Source organism: Dreissena polymorpha, chromosome 4 (assembly GCF_020536995.1).
Source record: "Dreissena polymorpha isolate Duluth1 chromosome 4, UMN_Dpol_1.0, whole genome shotgun sequence".
Taxonomy (NCBI): domain Eukaryota; kingdom Metazoa; phylum Mollusca; class Bivalvia; order Myida; family Dreissenidae; genus Dreissena; species Dreissena polymorpha.
The window spans coordinates 9,215,888-9,239,400 of NC_068358.1; the positions used below are offsets into that span (position 1 = coordinate 9,215,888).

Below are 23,513 nucleotides of genomic sequence, written 5' to 3' on the forward strand. Positions count from 1 at the left end.
TGGTAAGTAAGACCGCTGTGCGAGTACCATATATCATCTCGAACTACCTCCACGATATCCTGAATCAGCGACAGTTTGAAGTCCAAGTCCAACTTCATGGCATCATTTTGAAGAATATCCTGGAGGAAATCCCTTAGTATTATTTATAACATTATATAGTTCTTAAGTTTATGTTTTGAATTAAATTATTGAAACAGAATATATAGATCATACTGTGACGGAAATGCGAAGAAATAACCCAAACGGTATGTGTCTAGCGAGCACTGATATATCCAAAATATTACAGACAAAAAGTTGTAATTATTAAATTTAAAGGAAGTTCTTAAAAAGTTTGTTTTCTTGCAGACGTTACAGCGGTAGATTCATAATACACGTCATAATAAGAATCGATTTACCTATTTCGGAAATTCATCCCAATGCGGAAGAAAACAAGAGCACCGCCTAGCGGGTGCAGACCGCTCATCTATTTTTCTTTTTAAAGGTGAAGGGACCTATCTCAATACTTCAATAAAAAAGGAGGCAGAGGTGGGGGTAGAGAGGGGTTATAGTGTGGGGGTTTGGTCATTTATTACATTATCTTCAAAAAATAATAAAAAACTGCACAAACAAATTTATTTTTTTTCGGAGGGGGGATTCTTGGGTGGGATGGTTGGACGGTCTTTCAAAAATAAAATAATGAAAATAAATATTTTTTTTTTAACAAAAATTTTTTTAAGGGGGGGGGGGGGGCGATCGGTGGGGGGGGGGTCGGAGGTGATAGGGGGGAATAGTGTGAGGGTGTGGTCATTTATAAGATGATCTTTCAAAAATAAAGATAAATAAATTATTTATTTTTTTTTTTGGGGGGGGGGGGGAGATTTTGTGGTGGGGCGTGGGGATGGTTTGGGTGGAGTCTATTGTGGTATGTCAGGTTGTGATATGTCAGGTAAGTTTTGTTTTGTCAAAGTATCAATCAAATCAATCATAAATAAAGAAGCTATGGCAATTTTAGCCAAATTTAATAATCTGACCTTGAGAGTCAAGGTCATTCAAAGGTCAAGGTCAAATTCAACTTACCAGGTACAGTACCCTCATTATATTATGAAAGTATTTGAAGTTTGAAAGCAATAGCATTGATACTTCAGAAGTAAAGTGGATGTAAACACAAAATTAAACCAAATTTTCAAAGTTACTAAGTCAAAAAAGGGCCATAATTTCGTCAAAATGCCAACCAGAGTTATGCAACTTGTCCTCTTCAGTCAGTGACCTTATGATAATTTGCGAATGTTCCAAGTCTGAAAGCAATAGCTATGATACTTTAGGATTAAAGTGGACAAAAAAACAAAACTTAACCAAATTTTCAAATTTCTTAGTATAAAGGGGCCATAATTCTGACAAAATGCCATTCAGAGTTACATAACTTTGCCTGCAGATAGTTAGTAAGTGCTGCAAGTATGAAAGCAATAGCTTTGATACTTTAGGAATAAAGTGGACATAAACACACAAATTAACCAAATTTTCATATTTTAAGTATAAAGGGGCCATTCGTCTGTAAAAATACCAGTAAGAGTTACATAACTTTGCCTGCACGGTCCCCTTATGATAGTTAGTAAGTGTTGCAAGTATGAAAGCAATAGCTTTAATATTTTAGGAATAAAGTGGACCTAAACACAAAACTTTACCAAATGTTCAATTTTCTAAGTATAAAGGGGCCATACGTCTGTAAAAATGCCAGTAAGAGTAACATAACTTTGCCTGCACGGTCCCCTTTTGATAGTTAGTAAGTGTTGCAAGTATGAAAGCAATAGCTTTGATATTTTAGGAATAAAGTGGACCTAAACACAAAACTTAACCAAATTTTCAATTTTCTAAGTATAAAAAGGGCACATAATTCTGTCAAAATGCCAGCCAGAGTTAACTTACTTTCCCTGCCCAGTCCCCTCATGATAGGAAGTAAGTGAACCAAGTTTGAATGCAATAGCTTTGATACTTTATGAGATAAGTTGGTTTAAACACTATTTATTTAGTTCATTGAAAGTTCATATAAGCAATACAATACAAACATACATATTATATTTGAGCAATATGCTGGCAGGTAGAATTGCAGTATTGCTTTACATAAAGGCTGTAAAATACAATTGGACAGAATTGAGAAGGAAGCCCGAGGCTTATACTATGTCTCTCTTCTGTCAGTTAGAAGCGCTGAAGTAATGGTGTAAACAACCAAACGTATAACAACTATTTAAAGACATGTCAAAATAGCGAACAATATATTAAAGTGATAGATAATTGCATACTGGTTAGAAATGTAAAAATAATATATCTTATAATACAAAAAGTATAACAGAGTAATGTAGATAGCATAAGAGCTGATAAGTGGAGAAGGAAAGGGATAGCAGTGGAAGAGTAAAGTTTCAGAATAAGAGAAGTTGCGGTAATAAAGGAAGCAGTTGCGGGAACGGGGCATCGTTAGCAGAATATGGTTTGTTCCTGAGATAGAAATGAGTTAGAATCTATTACTATCTCGGATGAAAGACTGAACATGTTTGAATATTAATGAAGTTACTTCATATGAGCCGTCTTTAACACCAAAAAGAAGAAGTTGCAAAGTAATGGGTAAGAATCTAGACAGATTGTTAAAAAAGATAACTCTTTTTTCTGTATAAATGGGACAATTGAAGAAAACGTGATATGTGTCTTCAATCGCACCGCATTGACATTATGGACTTTGTACAATGTTTTTTGAGTACAAATGTTCATTTAAACTGCGACAATGCATTTGTAAACGCGCATGTAGAATATTAGATGTCCGCTCCCCATCGTAGAAATGCTGGGGAATTATATTCTTATTTTTGCTAAGATTTGCTTTGAAAGCAGAGAGAGAAGGAGCCGTTCTCACCGATTCCGGTAATTGTTCCATAAGTTTATAGTTGATGGTAAGAAAGATCGTGTAAAAAGTTGTGATTTGCATTGGATACTGCGAATGTTGTTAGAGTTACGAAGTGGATAAGCAGATCTTTCTCCCACGCTAGAGGGGATAAGTGTGCACAAGTATGGGGGTGCTAGTGAATTATACATTTTATAGAATTGGGTAAGTTTATGTTTTGTTCTCCTATTTTTTAATGGTTCGAGAGCAGTTTCATTGTATAGGTTTTGCAAGGATGCCAAACGTGTTCCCCCGCTGATTATCCTTGCAGCTTCCTGTTGAACCTTCTCAAGTTCTATTTCATCTTGTGTATTTATGTTATCCCAGACTATGTCAGCGTATTCAAGAATTGGTCTAATAAATGTTGTGTAAATCGATATAAGGGACTTTTTATCGAGCGTAAACTTGAACGTTCGCATTACATTGAGTCTTTGCCATGCTTTCTTCTTGACTGATTCAATATGGTCATGCCAGGAACATGTATCAGAAAAAGTTAAGCCTAGATGCTTGTGAGACGAAACATCAGTGATTTGGCAGTCGTTGAAAAAGAGAGGGGGATGGATCGGGCGGTTGATTTTTCTAGATATAACTAAGGATTCGGTTTTGGATGGATTGAAGGTTACCAACCACTTATCAGCCCAGGAATGAATTTTTGCAAGATCAGTGTTAAGATGATTAGCCGCATCAACAGGGTTGACGACGATGATATATAGCGTGGTGTCGTCTGCAAATAGTCGAATTTGACAATGTATATCTCGTACAATGTCATTTATATAAATGAGAAAGAGAAGGGGCCCTAATATAGACCCTTGAGGGACACCAGCGTTTATGGATAGTGGGTCAGATTGGCAGCCAGAGATTACAACACACTGGGTCCTCTCATGTAGGTAGTCTTTTAACCAAGATAGAAGATTGCCCGAGATACCACTAAGTCGGAGCTTGTGGATAAGTCCTTCATGCCATACTCTGCCGAAGGCCTTAGAAATGTCGCAAAAAACGGCTCGAACCTCTTTACCTTCGTCAAGGGCTTTACAAAAGGAGTGATACACAGAGACTAATTGGTTGACAGTAGAATTTTTGGAATGAATCCTGATTGAGATGGGGTTATAAATTCAATAGTCCTTAAATGATAAAAAATATGTTTGTGGAGAATTCTCTCGAGACATTTACTCAAAACACTTAAAAGGGAGATCGGTCTGTAATTTTCAACATCTGAAGATAAGACTTTTTGTGAAGTGCACAAACAATTGCTTCTTTCCAGCTCCGTGGGACCCTACCATTACTTATACAAAAATGAAAATATTTTGTAGTGAACCTGAAAGCTCAGATGCAATTTGCTTTAGAACTTGACTATTTATTTGGTCTGGACCTGATGCCTTTCCCGTTTTTATAACTTTAATGGAATCCAAGACATCTTGACGGGAAATATTGAGATCTTCAAAGACGGGGCAATCTGGCTCTTGGGAATGTAGGTTGTGCATATGCGTACTTGGTGTAGTTAAAGTAGATTGAGATTGGAAGAATGAATTAAGAATATTTGCTTTATCAAGGGGTGACTCATATATGATACCATTATGAATTAAGGGAGGCAACTCGTTTTGTGTGGTGTTTTTATTTGTGATTTTTTAAAATTATTTTCCAGAAGTCGGATGATGAGTGTTGATTTTCACGTATAAGTTTAGCGAGATTTTCAAAGTGCACTTTTTTCGCTGATCTGACAAGATTATTAACAATATTACGTTGTTGGCGAAAGATGTGCCAGTGTCGGTCTAAATTGGTAGCCTTGGCTTTTTTGTATGCTCGTTTACGGCGTCGGATTTCCTTACGAATATTAGTATGTAGCCATGGAGGATCGGCTGTTCTTATTGTAACTATTTTGTTCGGGATTGTAGCTTAGCAGAGACTGATAAGTTGACGTGTGAAATTTGAAGTATATATGTCAATATTATTATCACAACAACTGTTCCAATCGAAATTCTGCACAAGTTGTCTTAGATTAGTGTAGTCCCCATCTTTATATCGCCATATTTTACGTTTAAAATTAGATCCAGCTATTCTATTGAAGTTTATGACGCAGTAGACTGGGCAATGAAATCGAAGTTGCTGGTTAAGAAAGGGTTCTCCAACGCCGCTTTTTAGCACTTTTAAGGAACATGTTACTATAAAAAGGTCAAGAATGGAATTCGAGGTTTCAGTAAAATGAGTAGGTTCTTTAATAATTTGTAAGAGATTATACTGTAAAAGAAGGGAGTCCATTTTGATTCTGCACTATGGTTTATTCATGTCAAGATTAAAATCACCTGTGATAACAATGTTCTCAATACCGGTGCCAACGGCTAGTTAGATCGAATCGTTTATGCATTCTAGTAGATAAGAAGAGTTTGGTGGTCTGTAGAAAGAGCCAGATAAAAGACGCCTTCCCTTTATACGTAGTTCGACCCATAGACATTCTAGATCATCATTTTGTAGGTCAGGTCGCTCAATGACAAAAAGATCGGATTTTACGTATACTAGAATACCTCCATGGGGAACGTTTCTTCTATGCCGTCTGAACGGCTTATGATAAGAAGGGAAAAGTAGGTCGTTAGTGTCAACTGTTGAGCTGAGCCAAGTTTCAGTAAACACTATAATATCAAAATTGTTGAGATCGGCATTCATAATATCTTTCTTGGCGAGGAAGCTCTGTGCGTTGTTATGAAAATTTTTAGATTATGGGCAAATGCATCATTTATTGAAGATGAGAAAGATGTACCCGAAGAAGAGGATGACATATCAAGGGAGCTGTCGGGTCCAGGATTTGGATGGACATCGCCTCCTCTAAGAAGAAGGGTTGTATAATGATACAGAAAGTGGAGCTTATATTGAATGATCGCGTAGTAACATAATAGTACAAGGATCTACGCAACATGGGTTTAGTACTTGGGCAAACCGAAAAATGACAAGCTTTTTACAAAGCTTGATTTGTTTGCTTCTGCGGCGTGTTAACGGGATAGTCTGTGTTTGTACAATGTGCACGATTTCCGCAAGCTGAAAGAATACATGTGCACTAAGTGTGTGGCGAAAGATGGTAGCTTACTATTAAGGCACAAGTTAGGAGTGAGTGATCGTGTCAATTGTGTTTTTTTCTTAATACGAGTATATGAGATAAGTTGACCTAAACACAAAACTAAACCAGACGCCGACGCCGACGCAGACGCCAAGGTGATGACAATAGCTCCTGATTTTTGTTTCAAAAAAAAAGATGAGCTAAAAATATTGTAAATTATTCTTTTCTTATCGCGTTCCTTATTACAAAACTGATTATGTAGCTGTGTCGACCTAGTATCCGAGTTTCAAATAATTCGTCAACAATGCTCTTGCCCTTTAACTCTCAATTGAATGGCAGATTAAATCGTAAACCATAATTTAATATATGCATTGCTTCTAGACCATAATTATAATTAAAAGCATCAACGTTGATCCATAAATTGCGTGTGAGGTTAATCGATATAGATTCAATAAAATATATTTCTATATGTTTTTGTACTGGAATCAGGTGCTTTGAAATGAACTGCAGTTAGATTTTATATGTTGGGTTTTAATTCGCTGTTGCACATGTGACAACAGCAGACTGTTAAATACAATTCATAGAGTACCATGAGTTTGTTTGTGATCGAGGTCAAATATAAATTCTAATGGGTCTGTATATGTTTTAAGGTGTTCAACTTCCAGCATTATCCATGCATTGAATATCAATAGATCTTAATATACAGTTTACAATTAAATCATATGTGGTAATAGTCCGATGATTGCTAATATTATCAATTAATTTATGTCTTTAAACGAATTCTTATTCGTCCATGTAATAATTTTTTTTTGCAACTAGTCCCTGAACAAAATGGCGGAGATGTTGTTAATCCATGCCAATACAGCGTCTAACGTTATGAGTTTATGCAGTAAAATAACATTACTAAAGCCGTTCGAACACATCAAGAACGTTTTGTGCTTGGTGTTTGTATGGGCTCTGACATGTTTCGGTTCAGAATAAATGAATATTTTAAAGTTTGCCTCTGTTATCTGTGACATTTATTTTGGAAATAATAAATTAATATATATGTTGTATTTCACTCATATACTTTGTTGTCACCCATGTACAGTGCAACAAAGTGTTTCAACACTAAGACATATGCGTGCAAGCATGAGGGAAAATGTTGTCGTATTGAAGAAGACGTTCCGGGATTTGGTAGAACTACTGATACAATTTCGACTTATTTCTCAAAATATAGAAGCGCTTAACTAATTAATACAACTTAAGTACTTGTGAAACAGCAATAATGATTGTTTCTATCATTGTTGCTATTTACACTTGAGATCAAGTCCATGATTAAGTAATCGAAGTGTGTAAAATTACAAATGGAACAAAACGTAGTTAGTGTTCCGTTTTTGCCGATCCGACGCTAACGTTTTGTATTCGTGAATTTTGATCTGTGTATACCTGAAGGTTTCCCCTGGCGCAGTGCTCGGTCAGCACACACATCTTGCCTGTTTCTGGGCAGAGCCCGAAGAAATTAGTCAGATTTGGACAGGTGATCTCACGCATCTGACAGAAAAGCCAGTAAATGCGTTCATAAAAATGTGGAAGTGGAATATATACCGGTAATGCTTTCTCTAAATGTATTTTATTAAAAATTCATTATCTTTAAAAAAATTAGAAAATAGGAGGTCATAATGTGTTAGTAAGACAAAAAATAAATGTAATCACAATTAGAGCAACGTCGTCTTAAACATATCAGTAAATCAGTTTCTCGAAACTTTGGAACTACAGACTACTTAAGAAATTCAAAGCGGCTGGAAAAATCAAACCAATGTAAATGTAAAAGAATGTGTTAATCACTTTAAACAAATGTTTGCAACGCCAAAGGAAAATTGTTTTAGAAATTTCAATTATTAAGATTCAGCTGACGGCATGAATATTGATTCCCTCGATGATCCAATTACGACCGATGAAATTATAAAGATGGTATCTTCGATGTCCCGAAATAAAGGCACTGATTTTGACGCAGCGTTGCTGTTTTTTGTATTAATTGTAAAGACTGTATCGCCCCATATCAAGTTAAAATATTCAATTATTTATTTGATGGAAGCGTATATTCTGAGTTATTGACTGAATGCCCAATTGTCCCATTGTTTAAAAAGGGTGATACAACTAAGAAAAGGAAAAAAAGAACATATGAAAGAATATTTTCTTTAACGCTGCGCAACCATCTTAATAATTTGTGCGAGAATGAATCTATTTTAATGAATGCCAATTTGGTTAACGAAACAATCGTAGTACGTCTCACTGTATATTTATTCTAGATAGTATAATTCAGACGGTTTACGTGAATAATTTAAAACTATTGTGTGCCTTTGTATACTGTGGAAAAGCATTTGATACTGTCATTCATGATGCCCAATTGATTAAACTTGTGAACTCGGGTATCAGCTGTAAAATGCTTATTGCGCTCAAATTCATATGTGCAAATGTGAAATATTGTATAAAGTATTAAAGTTAAATGTCATACTCATAATGTGTCGATGTATCATTTGGGGTCAAGCAAGGTTGGCCGTGGTCACCTCTTTTGTTTAATGATATTGTTGTACATTTGAGTTCCACAAACCTATGTTCTAATGATCTTGATAGGATATCTATTTTATGTCAATGTTTGCCGATGATATTGCATTTTTCCGTAGTGATAAACCCTTTCAGACACTATGAAATAACGCGAGAGATTAACGATCAAATGTTGCTAAAATACCACAATCTTTTAAAAAGAACTTTTACGCATTCGGACAAACGAACCGCTCATGAATCATTCATTTATTCTGAATGTTCTAAGTACTAGATATTGTAATTCAATTGATAATCTATGAAATGTTAATCATTTTATCTAGAACAGCGTGCCTGTATATGTCTTCATTAAAATAGTATATATATATATATATATATATATATATATATATATATATATATATATATATATATATATATATATATATATATTATATATGTATTTTCTTGTAATCTAAATGTATTATGTTTATAAGAAAAGACAGATTCAAGAAAGCAACAAAACCATTAAATTTGTAAATGCATTGTTTCAACGATTTCTAGGCATTTAATCAACGAATGATAGCATATTACCCTGAGAAATAGTTCTATGATTGTGATAGATGTTGGGATGACATCGTTTTTCTAAACATATTTATCGGCCATTAGGTGCAGAGCTTTTTGAATCTCGGCATTAAAGCATTGGAACCACGGCAGTTTACCGGTGTCATTGTCGGGCCAAAATCGCGCTGAGTTGCAAGCCTGCAAACCATATTTCGAATATGCATATCTACATGTATATTGTTCCGATAGTTGGCCGATACAAATATTTTTGCTATCAGTTCTCTTACTTAAACCAAACTTACAGAGTGTATTGTACGTGCGCGGTGCTTTTAAAAATCCAATTATCACGTAACCAAAACTACCTGACTCGCGACAACTTTCCCATCTATTGAATTAAAGCCGTTATGCAATAGATATGAGCTTACCTGTTTGATCTCTAGTAACAGTGCTCGGTCTATTGGAGCTGTCTTCACCTCCAGCTTTCTGACATGCACAATTGTTCCCTGCAAATCCATTCATATGTGCCATTTTTTATAATGATAAAATAGAGACATTAACAGAATATAGAAAATTGTAATATTCAAATACTATCGCTTAAATGCGATGCGTAATTATTTCTGCTTAAATGCCATCCCGTCACAATAAAATGACCAATTTGCCTTTAATGCAAAGTTTATTTATGCTTTCATCGTGCCATTAGAATAAAATTGATTGCAATAACGATATTCCTTATTTAAATATACATGATCTTTCCATCCTGCATAATGACAAAATATATTTATATATAAAAAAAATAAAAGGGTAAACCATTTTCCATTTACGGCGACAATTCATTTTCATCTAAAGACCACCGTTATTCTTTGAAGATATATTTGAAATTTGAAAACAAAGTCGATAAATAATTGCTTCGTTTGGCATGGTCACATGATACGACAAGACAAACCACGACCACGCAAGACAAACTAAAACCAATAAAGCCCTAAATACAAGATGCAGGTTAGTCACAAATATGATAAAAGTTCTGACATATTTTAACGTTTTGTATAATTGGGTAATACGCTATTTATAAATTACCCAAGGTAAAAGTGTTGAAAGCCATCGAAATTTCAAAAAAAAAGTGAATGGTATGAATTAACGTATTAGCACTCTAATAGGACAATTTGATTGTCTCTTTTTTTCTTCGCATATTTCTTAGTTTTATTGTTTTCTGCATTGATATACAAAAAAAAAATGCAATTCACCGTACAATATCTTATTTATTGAAAATTTATGTTGTAAACCCGCCATTTTTGCCATTTTTTTCTTAACCATGTATTTACAAGTTTCACTCTCATCCATCTAAATATAGAACAAACAGCATTTTTATAGTATGCATTGATAGATAAATGCATAATATATGCAAGTAAGATAGTTTATAAGGTATAAGAAAAGGAAAAAAAGAACATATGAACGAACAAGTAATGTCATAATTCCTCGGAAATCCAGAACAATTACAATCTCTAGTCAAAAGTCTTTTTAAAAATAAATTTGCAAAAATGACAGTTGAAAATTAAAATATGTTCACATAGAAAATATTTACAATGTATGTTGGTATGGAACATAATAAAAAAAAAAGGTGGGTCACTAATGAAAATGAAAAATTAGTGCTTAACAAGGTCCGTGAATATACCCTGTTTATGTATTTCGTTTTGCATTCGACACAACGAAAAATTGAAATCAACGCATATTATATCATATTCCGATGTTTAACCAGGTTTTCCGAAGGAAACAAACTGGTCATTAGATAGGCGAATGTCGGCGGCGGGCGGGCTGGCGAGCGGGCTGGCTGGCGGGCGGAGCAAGCTTGTCCGGGCCATATCTCCAAGGTCAAGGGCACACTTTGAGTTCAAAGGTAAAAAATGGCCATAAATAGGCTTGTCCGTGCCATAACTATGTCATTTATTGTGAGATTTTAAAATCATTTGGCACATTTGTTCACCATCATTTGACGGTGTGTCGCGCGAAAGAATTACGTCAATTACTCCAAGGTCAAGGTCGCCACGACTAAAAATATATTGATTTTAACAAGGGGGATAACGTTGAACAATCAGTAACGATGCACATTTTGAGTTGGTCTCCCTTTATCACACTTTTTTTTTTCAAATTGAAATCAAGGTCGCCACGAGTATAAATAGATTGAAACTTACACAAGGGGGGTATCAATGTACATTTCGAATTGTTTCTCTTTATCAGCCTTGTTTTTCCAATTGAAAATCTGGTTTTGTTACAATTGTGTCCCTTGTCTATTATTAGAAACAAAAACAAAGAACGGAAACAAAATTAACCTCTTTATATAGATTTTGGTTTAACAAATTATAATACAAAAAACGAAATGTATTTCCCTATATCACGCCTCCTACAAAACTGACCTAATCCGATTGGCTTAGAGCGGCCAGGTGCCCATGGAGTATTTTCCATACACCCTGAGTAATGTCCATACTGCCCTAGTAATCGAGTAGTCGGTTGAGATAAAATCGTAACACCGTTAGTAACAGACGGTGTTTGGGATATAACCACTAAGCAATTTAATACCATTCGCGAGCTTCGCTCGCCACTCTGGATCAGCAGACGATTTATTTCATAAATCAATCTCTGGGTTAATAGTCGCCATCTTTCGAACTACTTTCAAAAGTACAACAACAACAATAACAGTAGAAGACAATTTTAATTGCGAAAAGTTGAAAAATTGAGTACATGTGTCCAGTTGTTGAGTGGAATAGTGTTATTTTCAACTGTGTACGAAGCATGTGAACTGGTAGTGGAATAACCGAATAGACCAATTCAAATTAAGCGTCTGTATAACCCCGCGCTCATGATCATCAAGACGCTTTTCTTAAAAATCATGCGAGACCCGACGAGATTTGCAAAACTGGGGGCTCTTCATTTCCTGTTTACATTGCTTTGTTCTCGAACGTGAATATGTGACATAACAAAATGGAAGATAATGTTTTCGATCAAGAATTGTTTTCAGCGCTAGAGTGGACAGATAATTTAAATGGTGTTCCAGATTTTGACATTGAAAAACTAAAACATTATTTGATTCAAAGCCGGGAAAAGTCGTTTTACAAAGGAAGTGTTAGAGCTTACAAGTCGTTGAAAGCTTTTAAATATTTCGAGGAAGGATTTGTCCAGAGACTGCGACATGCGGAGACATTTGTAGCAAACACAAAGGTGTACACAATTCACGCCAAAGTACTTGCATCTTACCAAGGAAAGGCCTACCAAACATACGTGGCCCTTGAGAAGGAGACTGGCATCCCCATTGGAGGTTCTTGTGCTTGCGTTGCAGGGTAAATAAAATGTTTGAGTTATGCATCATTTTAAACATACTTTACATATCTTTTGTTAATCTTCTCACTTTATCACATTGGCCACCTATTTCTTGCCAAAATAATTATTGATTTTCTTAAAAGGGCTGTTCTCTCAAATCAGTTGTGACAAGTCTGTTACTTCTACTACTAAAACAATGGTCATAAACTGTACAGACATATTTTTAATCTATAGGTTTATGTATTGAACACACGATTATATTAACAGAAGATTACTGTAAAATTTCTTAGAGATCAATACATATATATTTATTTGTTAACTTCAGGAGAGGCGAAGCATGCAGTCATATCGCAGCGATCCTGTTTGCTGTAGAAGATTTCATCGCCAAGGGGCTCAACCAGTCTACCGACAAGCCAACCTGCACTGACCGGCTGTGCGCATGGAATGCCCCATCAAAACAAAATGTGGAACCGGAAACCATCCACAACATAAGAATAGTAAAGTGAGTATTTTGTTCACTAATCTTGTAGGCTAAAAAATGTAATTAATTCTTGAACAGGCCATATTTTGTGATATACATCTGCAATTTTTACTGTACTTCCTTATATTTATATTTGCTTGAAATGCATAGTTGTTGTTGAGCGATTATGAACATATGATTCTTAACAATAAGAGTTCTATATAAATTTGGAATAAAATAACAATTGTAACATTTTTAAACGGTTGCACCTTTTAAATTTTCACAAAAATATTTTAGAGTTTTATTTTTTAACTTTAATTCTTATTTTATCTTCACTTTTTGTCCTATTATATTTATCTTAAATAATTTAAATCATTTTTTTCTGTCAGGCAAGCTCATGGAAAACAACTCAAAGACCATGTGACTTTTGATGGAATCGGGTTTGATCCACGACAGGCCGGTGACCGACAGGTTGATCTGGTCAGAAAGAATGAGCTTGTACAAGCATTGAAAAGAAGCAATTCAAAGTGTAATTTCCTTAAGTATCAAACTGTGTCTGACAATGCATCAGGAATACCATGAAATGGTAGCTTTGATTTAGATCGTCTGTTTACACAACCAACGACACAGCAATAGTCCCTTCCACCCATAATAACACTTTAAACGAAAAGTATTGCAGGTTTTGTTGGCTTGAATAAAGACTCGCTTCATCAGTGTAAGAAAACGGCGTTGTTTACCAATTATGTTGCAAGCGTCTGTTAAACCCGACATTTAGCAGAATCGTACTCAATGAGTATCACCTGTCTACGAATGAAATGCATGAGAAAGCCAGCCCCCAGTTTTGCAAATCTCGCGATATGGGGTCTCGTCACGCGATTCGAGATTTAACTCGGCGCATGCGCACTTGAAGCTTGAAGTGGTCTATTGTTGGTGGAAATGGAATTTAGAAATATATATAATAATTCATCATTTTTCGTGTCATGATCGTGTAGAATTATCATCAGCATCATTTCTGTGGAACATTGCAATATTCAAAATACAAGTGTTTCATAGCTATGATGTTTTTGACATAGTTCACGAACCATCAAGACTGAACTGATTCATGCATAACAGGTAAAGTAAATAATTGAATTTGTGCAGAATGTTTATTTTTTACAAATTATTATTTAATTTAACCAATTTATTTTAGATAGATTGCACTGAAACTCAAGTAAGACACTTAAGCCAGTTTTCTGAGAAGAAACAATACTTGTTCAGAGTATAGCAGGCTCATGCGGCCTCTGGTTTCTTTATTTGGCCTCGGCCTTTAACCTGGGTCGCTTTGATTTCAGGTCTTTAGCCCCCATATCAACAAGGCTTTCTCGACCCTATATGTACTTATTCATATTGTTTAAAGATTTTGAGAACCCTCGCTCAGTGCCAGTGGGGATAAAACAGGGACCTTCTTATAGCTAGATGAATGCATCAAATATGCCAGCACTATATATAACAGATCTTGAAAAAAACACACATCAAACTTCAAATTGTTTTAGTAAATTATAGGCTTTAATTGGTATTGTGACATTGACAACACTCATGCATGCGACTATACAATTATACAACTATGGAACACATTATTTATGAGAAATTCGAATACATCAACATAACGTCTCAGATTTAAGGCAGATAATCTAGTGCTTTTTTGCTGCCATTTTTACTTTTACACATTTTTTCATTTTATGTTATGATGCATTGATCTTGTTTATAAATTAACAAAGCAATCATGTTAAACTTTTGAAGAAAGATGTTGTCTGATAAATATTGAAAATATAATCACTACAACGTGAACAAAATTCAGTTGAATACTGTGACCAACGAAGATTTGCCAAAGAGCAATTCAGATTATGATTTAAATTAAATACAAGTAATATGAAAGTCTTCCTATTGGATCCCAGTTATGACTTATTTGTCAAATCTGCACATTAAGTTGCCCTTGGCCATGTAGAATTGGGAACTAAATACCATCAAGTCATGTAAAAAGGAGCAGGGTATAGCACGCTGCTATTGATCTCTTGAGCTTTCACATGAATTTTACGGGTAATTTTCATACAACAAATGATATTATATAGTGTAAAGCATTATGAGCACAAATTATATCTCTTACTAGTGGTGCAAAAATTAATTAAGTGTCACATTTCAAAAGAAAATTTATATAAAAAGGTATTATTAATTGTTAAAGCGTTATAAAAGGTTATTTCAATTCCCTAAAGCATTTAATTACAAGAACAAGTGCATTTTATGTCCATTTCAATACATGTAACAGTATTGGCATTGTATTTATCTGCATTTGATGTGCATTTAATACACTTAAAAATGCAGACCAGACACACTTCTAACAGAAACAAATGTATTTTTTTCTGCATTTTTCCAGCATTAATACTCTTCAAGTGTATTTTTTATCATCCCAAATACACTTTACCAGGAAAAAGGTATGTTAAAATGCATTTTTAGTTTGTTTTAAGTATATTTTCAAATGCATTAAGACACTCTTTTGCAAAAAATTTTGAACAAAAACTTGAAAATATTTAATATACTAAAGTGAAGTAATAATTAAAGTTTTGTATGAGCATCCAAAACAGTGTCAAATTCATACCAGTGCCTATTTAGTAGCAGTAGGCCTTATATGGTCTACTTGTGGTAGAAATAATGCATTTTGTATAATACAACATACATAAATTAAAAAATATAGCTGCCCATACAGTTCAATACAATGTTCAATTAACTACACTATGCAAAGTTGAAATATGACATCAAGCTTGGAATAATCTTTTCAATAATGTATAATATGCTGTTTTAATTTATAAGTGAAATAGACATTTGCATATAAAAACTGATTTTACATCAAAACTAAATGTTTAATTTGATTTTTAGCTCCACTGGCCAAAGGTCCTGTGTCCATCGTGCGTCCGTGCATTAACTTTTCCTTTAAACATCTTCTCCTAAACTACTAGTCCAATTCTGATGAAATTTGTTAGGAATGTTCCTGGGGTGAACCTCTTTCAAATTTGTTCAAATTATGCCCCTGGGGTCAAATTTGACTCTGCCCCGGGGGTCACAAAATTGAAAATTTGCTTATATAAGGCCTATTTTGTGAAAACTTTCAAAATCTCCCGTTCATAACCATTGGGCCTAGGGCTATCAAATTTGGTATGTAGAGACATCGAATAGTCCTCTACCAAATTTGTTCAAATTATGCCCCGGGGGTCAACTTTGACCCTGCCCCGGGGGTCACAAAATTGAACATATGCTTATATAGGGTATATTTTGTGAAAACTTTACAAATCTTCTCGTCCATAACCATTAGGCCTAGGGCTACCAAATTCGGTATGTAGTGGCATCTTATAGTCCTCTACCAAGTTTTTTCAAATTATGCCCCTGGGATCAAGTTTGACCCTGCCCCGAGGGTCACAAAATTGAACATATGCTTATATAAGGCCTATTTTGTGAAAACTTCAAAAATCTTCTCGTCCATAACCATCCGGCCTAGGGCTATCAAATTTGGTATATAGTGACATCTAATAGTCCTCTACCAAATTTGTTCAAATTTAATCCCTAGGGTCAAATATGACCCTGGCCCGGGGGTTGCAAAATTGAACATATGCTTATATAATGCCTATTTGGTGAAAACTTAAAAAAAAATCTTGTCCATAACCATTAGGCCTAGTGCTACACAATTTTGTATGTAGTGACATTGTATAGTCCTCTACTTAGTTTGTTCTAATTATGCCCCAGGGGTCAAATTTGACCCTGCCCCGGGGGCCACAAAATAAATTATATGCTTATAAAGTGCCTATTTTGTGAAAATTTTAAAACTCTTCTTGTCCTTAACCATAAGGCATAGGGCTACCAAATTTGGTATGTAGTGACATGTAATAGTTCTCTACCAAGTTTGTGCAAATTATGACCCTTGGGTCAAATTTGACCCTGCCTGGGGTCACAAAACTGAACATACGCTTATATGGGGCCTATTTTGTGAAAACTTTAAAAATCTTGTTGTCCATAACCATTGGGCCTAGGGCTACCAAATTTGGTATGTAGTGACATCTAATAAACCTCTACCAAATTTGTTCAAATAATGCCTCTGGGGTCAACTTTGACCCTGCCCAAGGAGGTCACAAAACTGAATAAACGCTTATAAAGCGCCTATTTTGTGAAATCTTTAAAAATCTTCTTGTCGAAAACCATTCGGACTATGGCTACCAAATTTGGTATGCAATAACATCGTATAGTCCTCTACCAAGTTTGTTCAAATTATGCCCTTTGGGTCAAATTTGATCCTGACCCGCGGGTCACAAAATTGAACATTATATACGCTTATATCTTGCTTATTTTGTGAAAACTTTAAAAATATTCTTGTCCTTAACTCTAGGACCTAGGGCTTCCACATTTTGTATGAAGTGAGATATAGTAGTCCCCTACAAAGTTTGCTCAAATTATGCCCCTGGGGTTAAATTTGACCCAGCCCAGAAGGTCACAAAAGTGTACATGTGCTTAAATAAGGCCTATATTTAAGTATTTGCACATGCAGAGAAATTTGTTTCAGCCTTTTTTCAGCAGTGGAGCAATACAGGGCCATCATGGCTCTCTTGTTTAAATACTCAAAAAATGAAACCGTGTTCATGCTTGCATGAACACAGTTTATAAATGCTGTCAGAATAATAATATATGCAATTACTATAAATACAAATGCCAGGGAAAAGTGCTTTTTGTACTAAAAAATTCGAATGAATATTACAATAATACATTCTGAATACTTTGGTATGTAATTAACAGTTTTGTCTGAGAAAATCACTAAATTTTATATATTTATTCAAATTCACATAAATCATATTTCAAAAATACATAATTACTTCAAATCCTTTCACACAATACTGAAAAAAATGCACAGTTTCTGATTGTAATTGATTCTTTATTAATTTATACATGTACAATTTTTTAATCTTGATGCATCCTCAATTGTATTATGCACATCTTAATCTGTTTTAACAATTATAATATAAAGATTAAGGCTGACTCAGTAAAATAATAATCCATGATTTCTGCAGTACTTGCAGACAAACTAGGAATACTGCTGTGATATTATCTATCTATCTAATCATTCTAATTGGATATTAATTTGGCTTCAATAGAAAAAAATCAAAGCATACACATGTATATAATGTGTATGTATATATTAGTTAAACTTAAATTGATTGACCATCGATAAAAAGATATTATAATATATATATATATATATATATATATATATATATATATATATATATATATATATATATATATATATATATATCCTTGTAAAACTAGTCATTTAGGACTTTTATTTTTTTATTTTCAGACAAAGTAGAGTGAAGCTTAAAACAGTATCCAATTGTAACAGTCAATTTTGGGTAAATCAACCTTATAATTATTTTCTGTGTTGGTCAATGTCATAATTGGTATAAAATGTATATTGAACTGGAAGTTTTCTTTATTTTAAATGACAACATTTGCTTGGTCAGCCATACTTGTCACAATCAAGTGGTCTTTTTACACTGTAGTTTTCTCACTGACTATGGGTTTGTTCTGAGAATGAGCCACACTTAGTATCGTTGGGGAGATGCGTTGTCAATTTTATGTTTATCAGTCTTTCATAATCCAGTATACCTGTAAAAAGGGAATTTGTAGCTAATAATCACACAATAGACACAATTAAAAGTGTATGCATTTAGATTTATTTAGTACTTTACATTAATCATTTTCCAAAAATATGTAGCAACATTATATTATATAATGCTGCAATACTAAAGTAAATTACTAATTAAAGGTCGCTGATGTGTAATGGATGTGGTGTCCACCTAATGATCTGGAGGTCACTGGTTTGATCCCCAGTGTGGGAGCATTCTTAAGAAATCTCCAAGAGACACCCAAGTACTGGTTCTAGGCCCAGGAAACGAACTCAAGAGCATTTCACATACATGTACGTAGTTAGTAACTAAAATTTAATCGAAATAAAAATGGGTTAAAAATAACAACTGAAACCCTTATTAATACATTTTATTTTGAATCAAGCAAATGTGGAAATTCATTAAAAATAATGAGTAAAATTTAAAAATTATACTTTAAAGTAATCATGATAATTTAGACTATTTTCAGAATGATGATAATGATACAATCATTTATTCCCTAAATCATAAAAATAAAACATGTAATGTTAATTTATGAAAAAGAACTTTTATTTTTATCAATATCATGGTAATAACATCTAGATACAGGCAATTAGATCAGAAACGTGCATTAATTATATTAATGCACAACGCAGACACTTGTAGTGATTTAAGGTCACTATTTGATTAACGTTCTATACATGACCTGTCATAAAAGGTATTTTTTAGCCAGTACTACAATCGGCAATATTTAATGTTTACATCGCGAAACGTAATGCATCCAGTTTCACTTTCGGTTTGGTTGGTTTTGTAAACACCGTAATTTCATCTTAAAAATTGGATGATAGGGTGATTAAATAATAATGGGAAAGTAAATCACTTGGATAATAGGTCAAAATGCAACACAAATGAACGTTAATAGTGCTCTTAATATCAAAGTTTCGGTGAAAAGTTTGGCGCTAGTTCAACGCGCATCGTATACAGCCTCATAACAATAGACTGACAACCTTTTGGGTAGTAAAGTAGTAATACAAGGCAATATGGCGACCGTTAGCCACGAGGCCTATCTTACGGAGGAATCCGAGATAGCCGATGTATCACGATTGCTTCGCTCGCGTATGGTATGAAATTACTGAGGGTGTATATCCCATACACCGTCAGTTACTTACAGTGTAACTTATTGTTCATATTTTGTTTCAATATCCATATAACGAAAATCAATAAATAAAACTTGACACGGAATGTTTGTTCCCGTTTACCGTTCTTGGTTTGATATTACGGTAAACGAAAATCGAAAGACGAGAGGCGCTGTGCAAAGAAAGATCTATAAATATACATGTTTATTTATAGATCTTTGCTTTTTGCTGCGGTCTTGGGGAGAAAACTCATTCGTGGCTTTTTGCGCGTATATTTTTCCCTCACATAATAATAAATCACTTATTTCCATCAGCATGGCTTCACTTGCTTACTCACACAAAATACACACTGTAAGGGAAGAAGAATTGGATATTTTCAGTGGTTTTCCAGGTAATGTATGTTTCCAAATTGAAATAATCATAATCTTGACACTGTTTCCAAACGTACCGGTATTTCATGTCGAATAGATAGGGTTATAATTAGCATCTTCCCACGTCTTCCCACCTATGCCATATGTATGTTAATTCAGTACTATTTAAAAAAACTCGTTTTAGTCCTATAATCATTTGGGGGGGGGGGGGGGGGTCCATACATATTAAGAGCTGTAATACCCCTTCCAGTTAGTCCCGTATTTTAAGATCACCTTACATAATATAATGTTAAAATTGTATACCTATTGCTAATATTGAAAGAAAAACCAGGAATGAAAAATATATTTAAAAATAATATAATGGAACGGTAAAGTGTATGGTGTCTACACAATAAGTACTTTTAATTTGTTCGATTGAGGACAAATACATGTTACATTTAATAACTAAACGGTGATATGTTAAGTGATTTTAGTTCTAAAACAAGAGTAATAACCAAACACCTCATATGAAACCGTTTCGCGCTTGAATAAAAATAAAACAAATTTAAATTATATCAATTAATGTGCCTATTTAATAACTAATTAAACAACATATTCAATGTTCCGAAAAGAGCGCCAAAGATTAACTTAATGCTTACAAAATCTTAACCTTCCAATAATACTATAACGCCGCTAAATTGTTTTTATTTTAAACGTTGCGTTTTATAGAGAAGGCGAATATCATGCGTCATGCCTATAGAAACTTCTTGCATGCATTGAAATATTCAGTTTTAGACCCTGGTTGTCTCCTTTAATGAAACTCGAATACCATTATAGAAAAGCTTTTACACCTGTAACTTTATACGTGTATGATCCGCTGAGTCAAAAATATACATGAGTTGCAGAACTTATTTTATTAATTAGTTCTTCAAGATGGCGGTGGCCGTGAGCAGGAAGAGGAACGCGCCATCAAGAAAGCGTTCGCTTGCGTGATCTGTTCAAGTACATGCAATACTCGAAAATTGTTTTATTTTAAATCCTTTTATACACATCCAGTTCATTTGAACAGTCATTCAAAAAGTGGAAAGAATTATGTAAAATAAAACAAAAACATCATTCATAGAATAAATTTATTTGCAAGAATGTCATAGTTGTAACTTATACTCTTGGAGACTTTTCTAACGCAACACGTATTCAAATCAATATAGCTATAATTGTGAAATTCAGGAAAAGTGTTGCACACTATATTTGCAACTTGTTGTGAATCACTGGTTGGATGCAAGACCTGCGTGGCACGAAAGTCCACCAGTATGGCACACGACGTGCCATGAGAGCGCTTCATGAGGCAATGTATGCTCTCAGAGGAATTGTTCACCATACTAGTTGAATTTATATGTTTAGCAATAATGTTGGGCTTTTTTCATATGGTAATTAGATATGATTACAATGTAGTAAATTATTCAATTGTTTAAACTACTACGCTTAACAAAGATATTTTATTTTGCCACGATTATCGAAATGCATATTATAAATGTACTCAAATCATATAATTTTAAACAAAAGAAGACATGAACATTTGTATCATAATTTAATGCTACTAGATCTATTCATGTTTTCATTAGGTTAGCCAACAATAACTGTCCCACGAATCGACTATTCTTCTTCTATAATTGTGTAAATTGATGTATTCATGATAATAATATCCAAGTGAGAAACGTGCGCAAAAAGATAAATCATTACTTATCTCCTCAAAACAACAGCGGAACGCCCCTTGTTTTCCGTTCACCGTTTTATCAAATCGAGAACGGCTAATGGAGGAAGCAGCCACTGTGTTTAAATTTTTAAATAGTTATATAATTAAAATTGAAACGAATTTTTAAGAGGGAAATAAGTTTCGTGTTTTGTTTTGTTATAAGTACTTCGAAAAGATACAATGATCTCAATTTTGTTTTCGTTTTTTTTGTTTTTGCTCCGCTTATAAGAAAGTCGGAATATAACTAATATGCGTTGATTCTTGTTATTCGTTGTGTCTTATACGAAACGAAAAAGGCGGTATATACACGGATCTAACAATCAAACCCCCTTTTGGCAGAAACGCCATAATGAATTTGAGACTTACATGTAAGCAAGTAGGTGAGTTCAAGTGTTCAAAAATGGATAAAAACGAGAAAAGGCTTAGAATTAACTCATAAACAAAATACATACATGGTTCTTATATCATATGTGATATGCAACCTGCTTATTAAGGTTCATGGGAGGGATAAAATTCATTAAACTTTGATTTGGTTTTTCTTCATTCAATGTGGTACAATATGGTCAAACTATATATCATTTTAAAGGTAAAGACGAATAGAATAACATAAACACATTTTTTACATTCAATATTTTTTTGCTTTATTCATATTTTTGTTTAAAACCAAAACATTTGTACACTAATTTACAAAATCTCAATCTAAAGCTAGGAAGGATATGCACTACCTTAAGTTAAATAAATACAAAGCTATATACATATACAAGGTCAAGTTAGCGACATTTCACAGAAAATTATTGTCAGAAAACAACAAATGAGTTATTATTCAACTGCATTTTTTGGATAATGTTCCTAAACAAAGTTCTAAAAATAACTAAACTGAACTACTTTTTTAAAATCCAGGTATGGTGGATATAAGAGTCACCATTCGATTTCAAGGGCTTAACAATTTTGCTATAACCAAATAGAACATTTTAAACCATCTCAAATTGTTTGAAATTGCAGACGACATATACAATTGTAAATAAATATAAAGAAATAGGATTGGCTGGGTTGAAATCATTGTGATAAAAGGAGATATTGCTCATCAATAACACGATTTTATGAATTTTGTGCAGACGACTCTAGAACTCATAGTTTTACATAGAAATACACAGCTAGGTATCATGGTTTTTTCTTTCTTACTTCCTGAACAACTACTGTCCTTGTACCGTTTTGAATAATGTGTTCCTTTTGGCAAACCGAATCTTTTTATACATTTGTATATCGATTCCTTCTACCCTGTTTGAAAGCGTGGCAATCGCTGTGCTCCGTAGAAAAACGTGCATTACAAATCGGTCGAAATCACGTGAAGTAGTAAGAAAACCTGGTATGTGTATACACATACCTGAGAAAACACATCATTATTTTGACAAATGGTCGCGACTAGTAAAACAACTGTTAACATTAATCAGGAAGAGTTGGCGCTTAATAACAGAAATGACCACACAGAGACATAATCACTTAACCCATTTCAATTATTTTCCAGTCGCCGTGGTGTAATAGATATGGTGTCCGCCTAGCGACCGGGAGGTCACGGGTTCGATCCCCACCGTGGGGGCGTTCTTTAGATTTCCCCAAAAGACACCAAGTACTGGTTCTAGGCACAGGAAACGGACTCGAGAGCGTTTATATAAGCCTAAGGCTTTCGATGCAATCGAGCTAAAATGTATAGGTTTAAACTTTAACTAAATATTTTCCAGCTGAAAATTTCCCCCCACACGTCTTTTTTTAGTGTATTTGTATTGTT

At 34.1% G+C, this 23,513-nt stretch overlaps 2 protein-coding genes across 2 annotated transcripts in view; one reads left to right on the forward strand and one right to left on the reverse strand.

The window, feature by feature from the left end:
* Positions 1-23,513, reverse strand: part of LOC127877111 (atrial natriuretic peptide receptor 1-like) — a 35,062-nt gene that overhangs the window by 813 nt on the left and 10,736 nt on the right. Inside the window, exons 9-11 of the mRNA XM_052422764.1 lie at positions 9,464-9,541; positions 7,380-7,484; positions 48-119 (exon numbers count right to left, since the gene is read on the reverse strand). Of these exons, the coding sequence (XP_052278724.1) occupies positions 48-119; positions 7,380-7,484; positions 9,464-9,541 (255 nt within the window). The remainder of the gene's footprint in view (positions 1-47; positions 120-7,379; positions 7,485-9,463; positions 9,542-23,513) is intronic.
* LOC127879327 (uncharacterized) lies at positions 11,913-13,816 on the forward strand. The gene is made up of 3 exons (XM_052426106.1): positions 11,913-12,367; positions 12,673-12,849; positions 13,197-13,816. The coding sequence occupies exons 1-3, from the start codon at positions 12,012-12,014 to the stop codon at positions 13,387-13,389; spliced, it is 726 nt and encodes a 241-aa protein (XP_052282066.1). The 5' UTR covers positions 11,913-12,011; the 3' UTR covers positions 13,390-13,816.

Coding starts and splice junctions, on each gene's coding strand:
- LOC127879327 (XM_052426106.1), top strand. CDS start 12,012: ATGGAAGATAATGTTTTCGATCAAGAATTGTTTTCAGCGCTAGAGTGG. Junction 12,368..12,672: donor TCTTGTGCTTGCGTTGCAGG/GTAAATAAAATG, acceptor TGTTAACTTCAG/GAGAGGCGAAGCATGCAGTC. Junction 12,850..13,196: donor CACAACATAAGAATAGTAAA/GTGAGTATTTTG, acceptor TTTTTCTGTCAG/GCAAGCTCATGGAAAACAAC.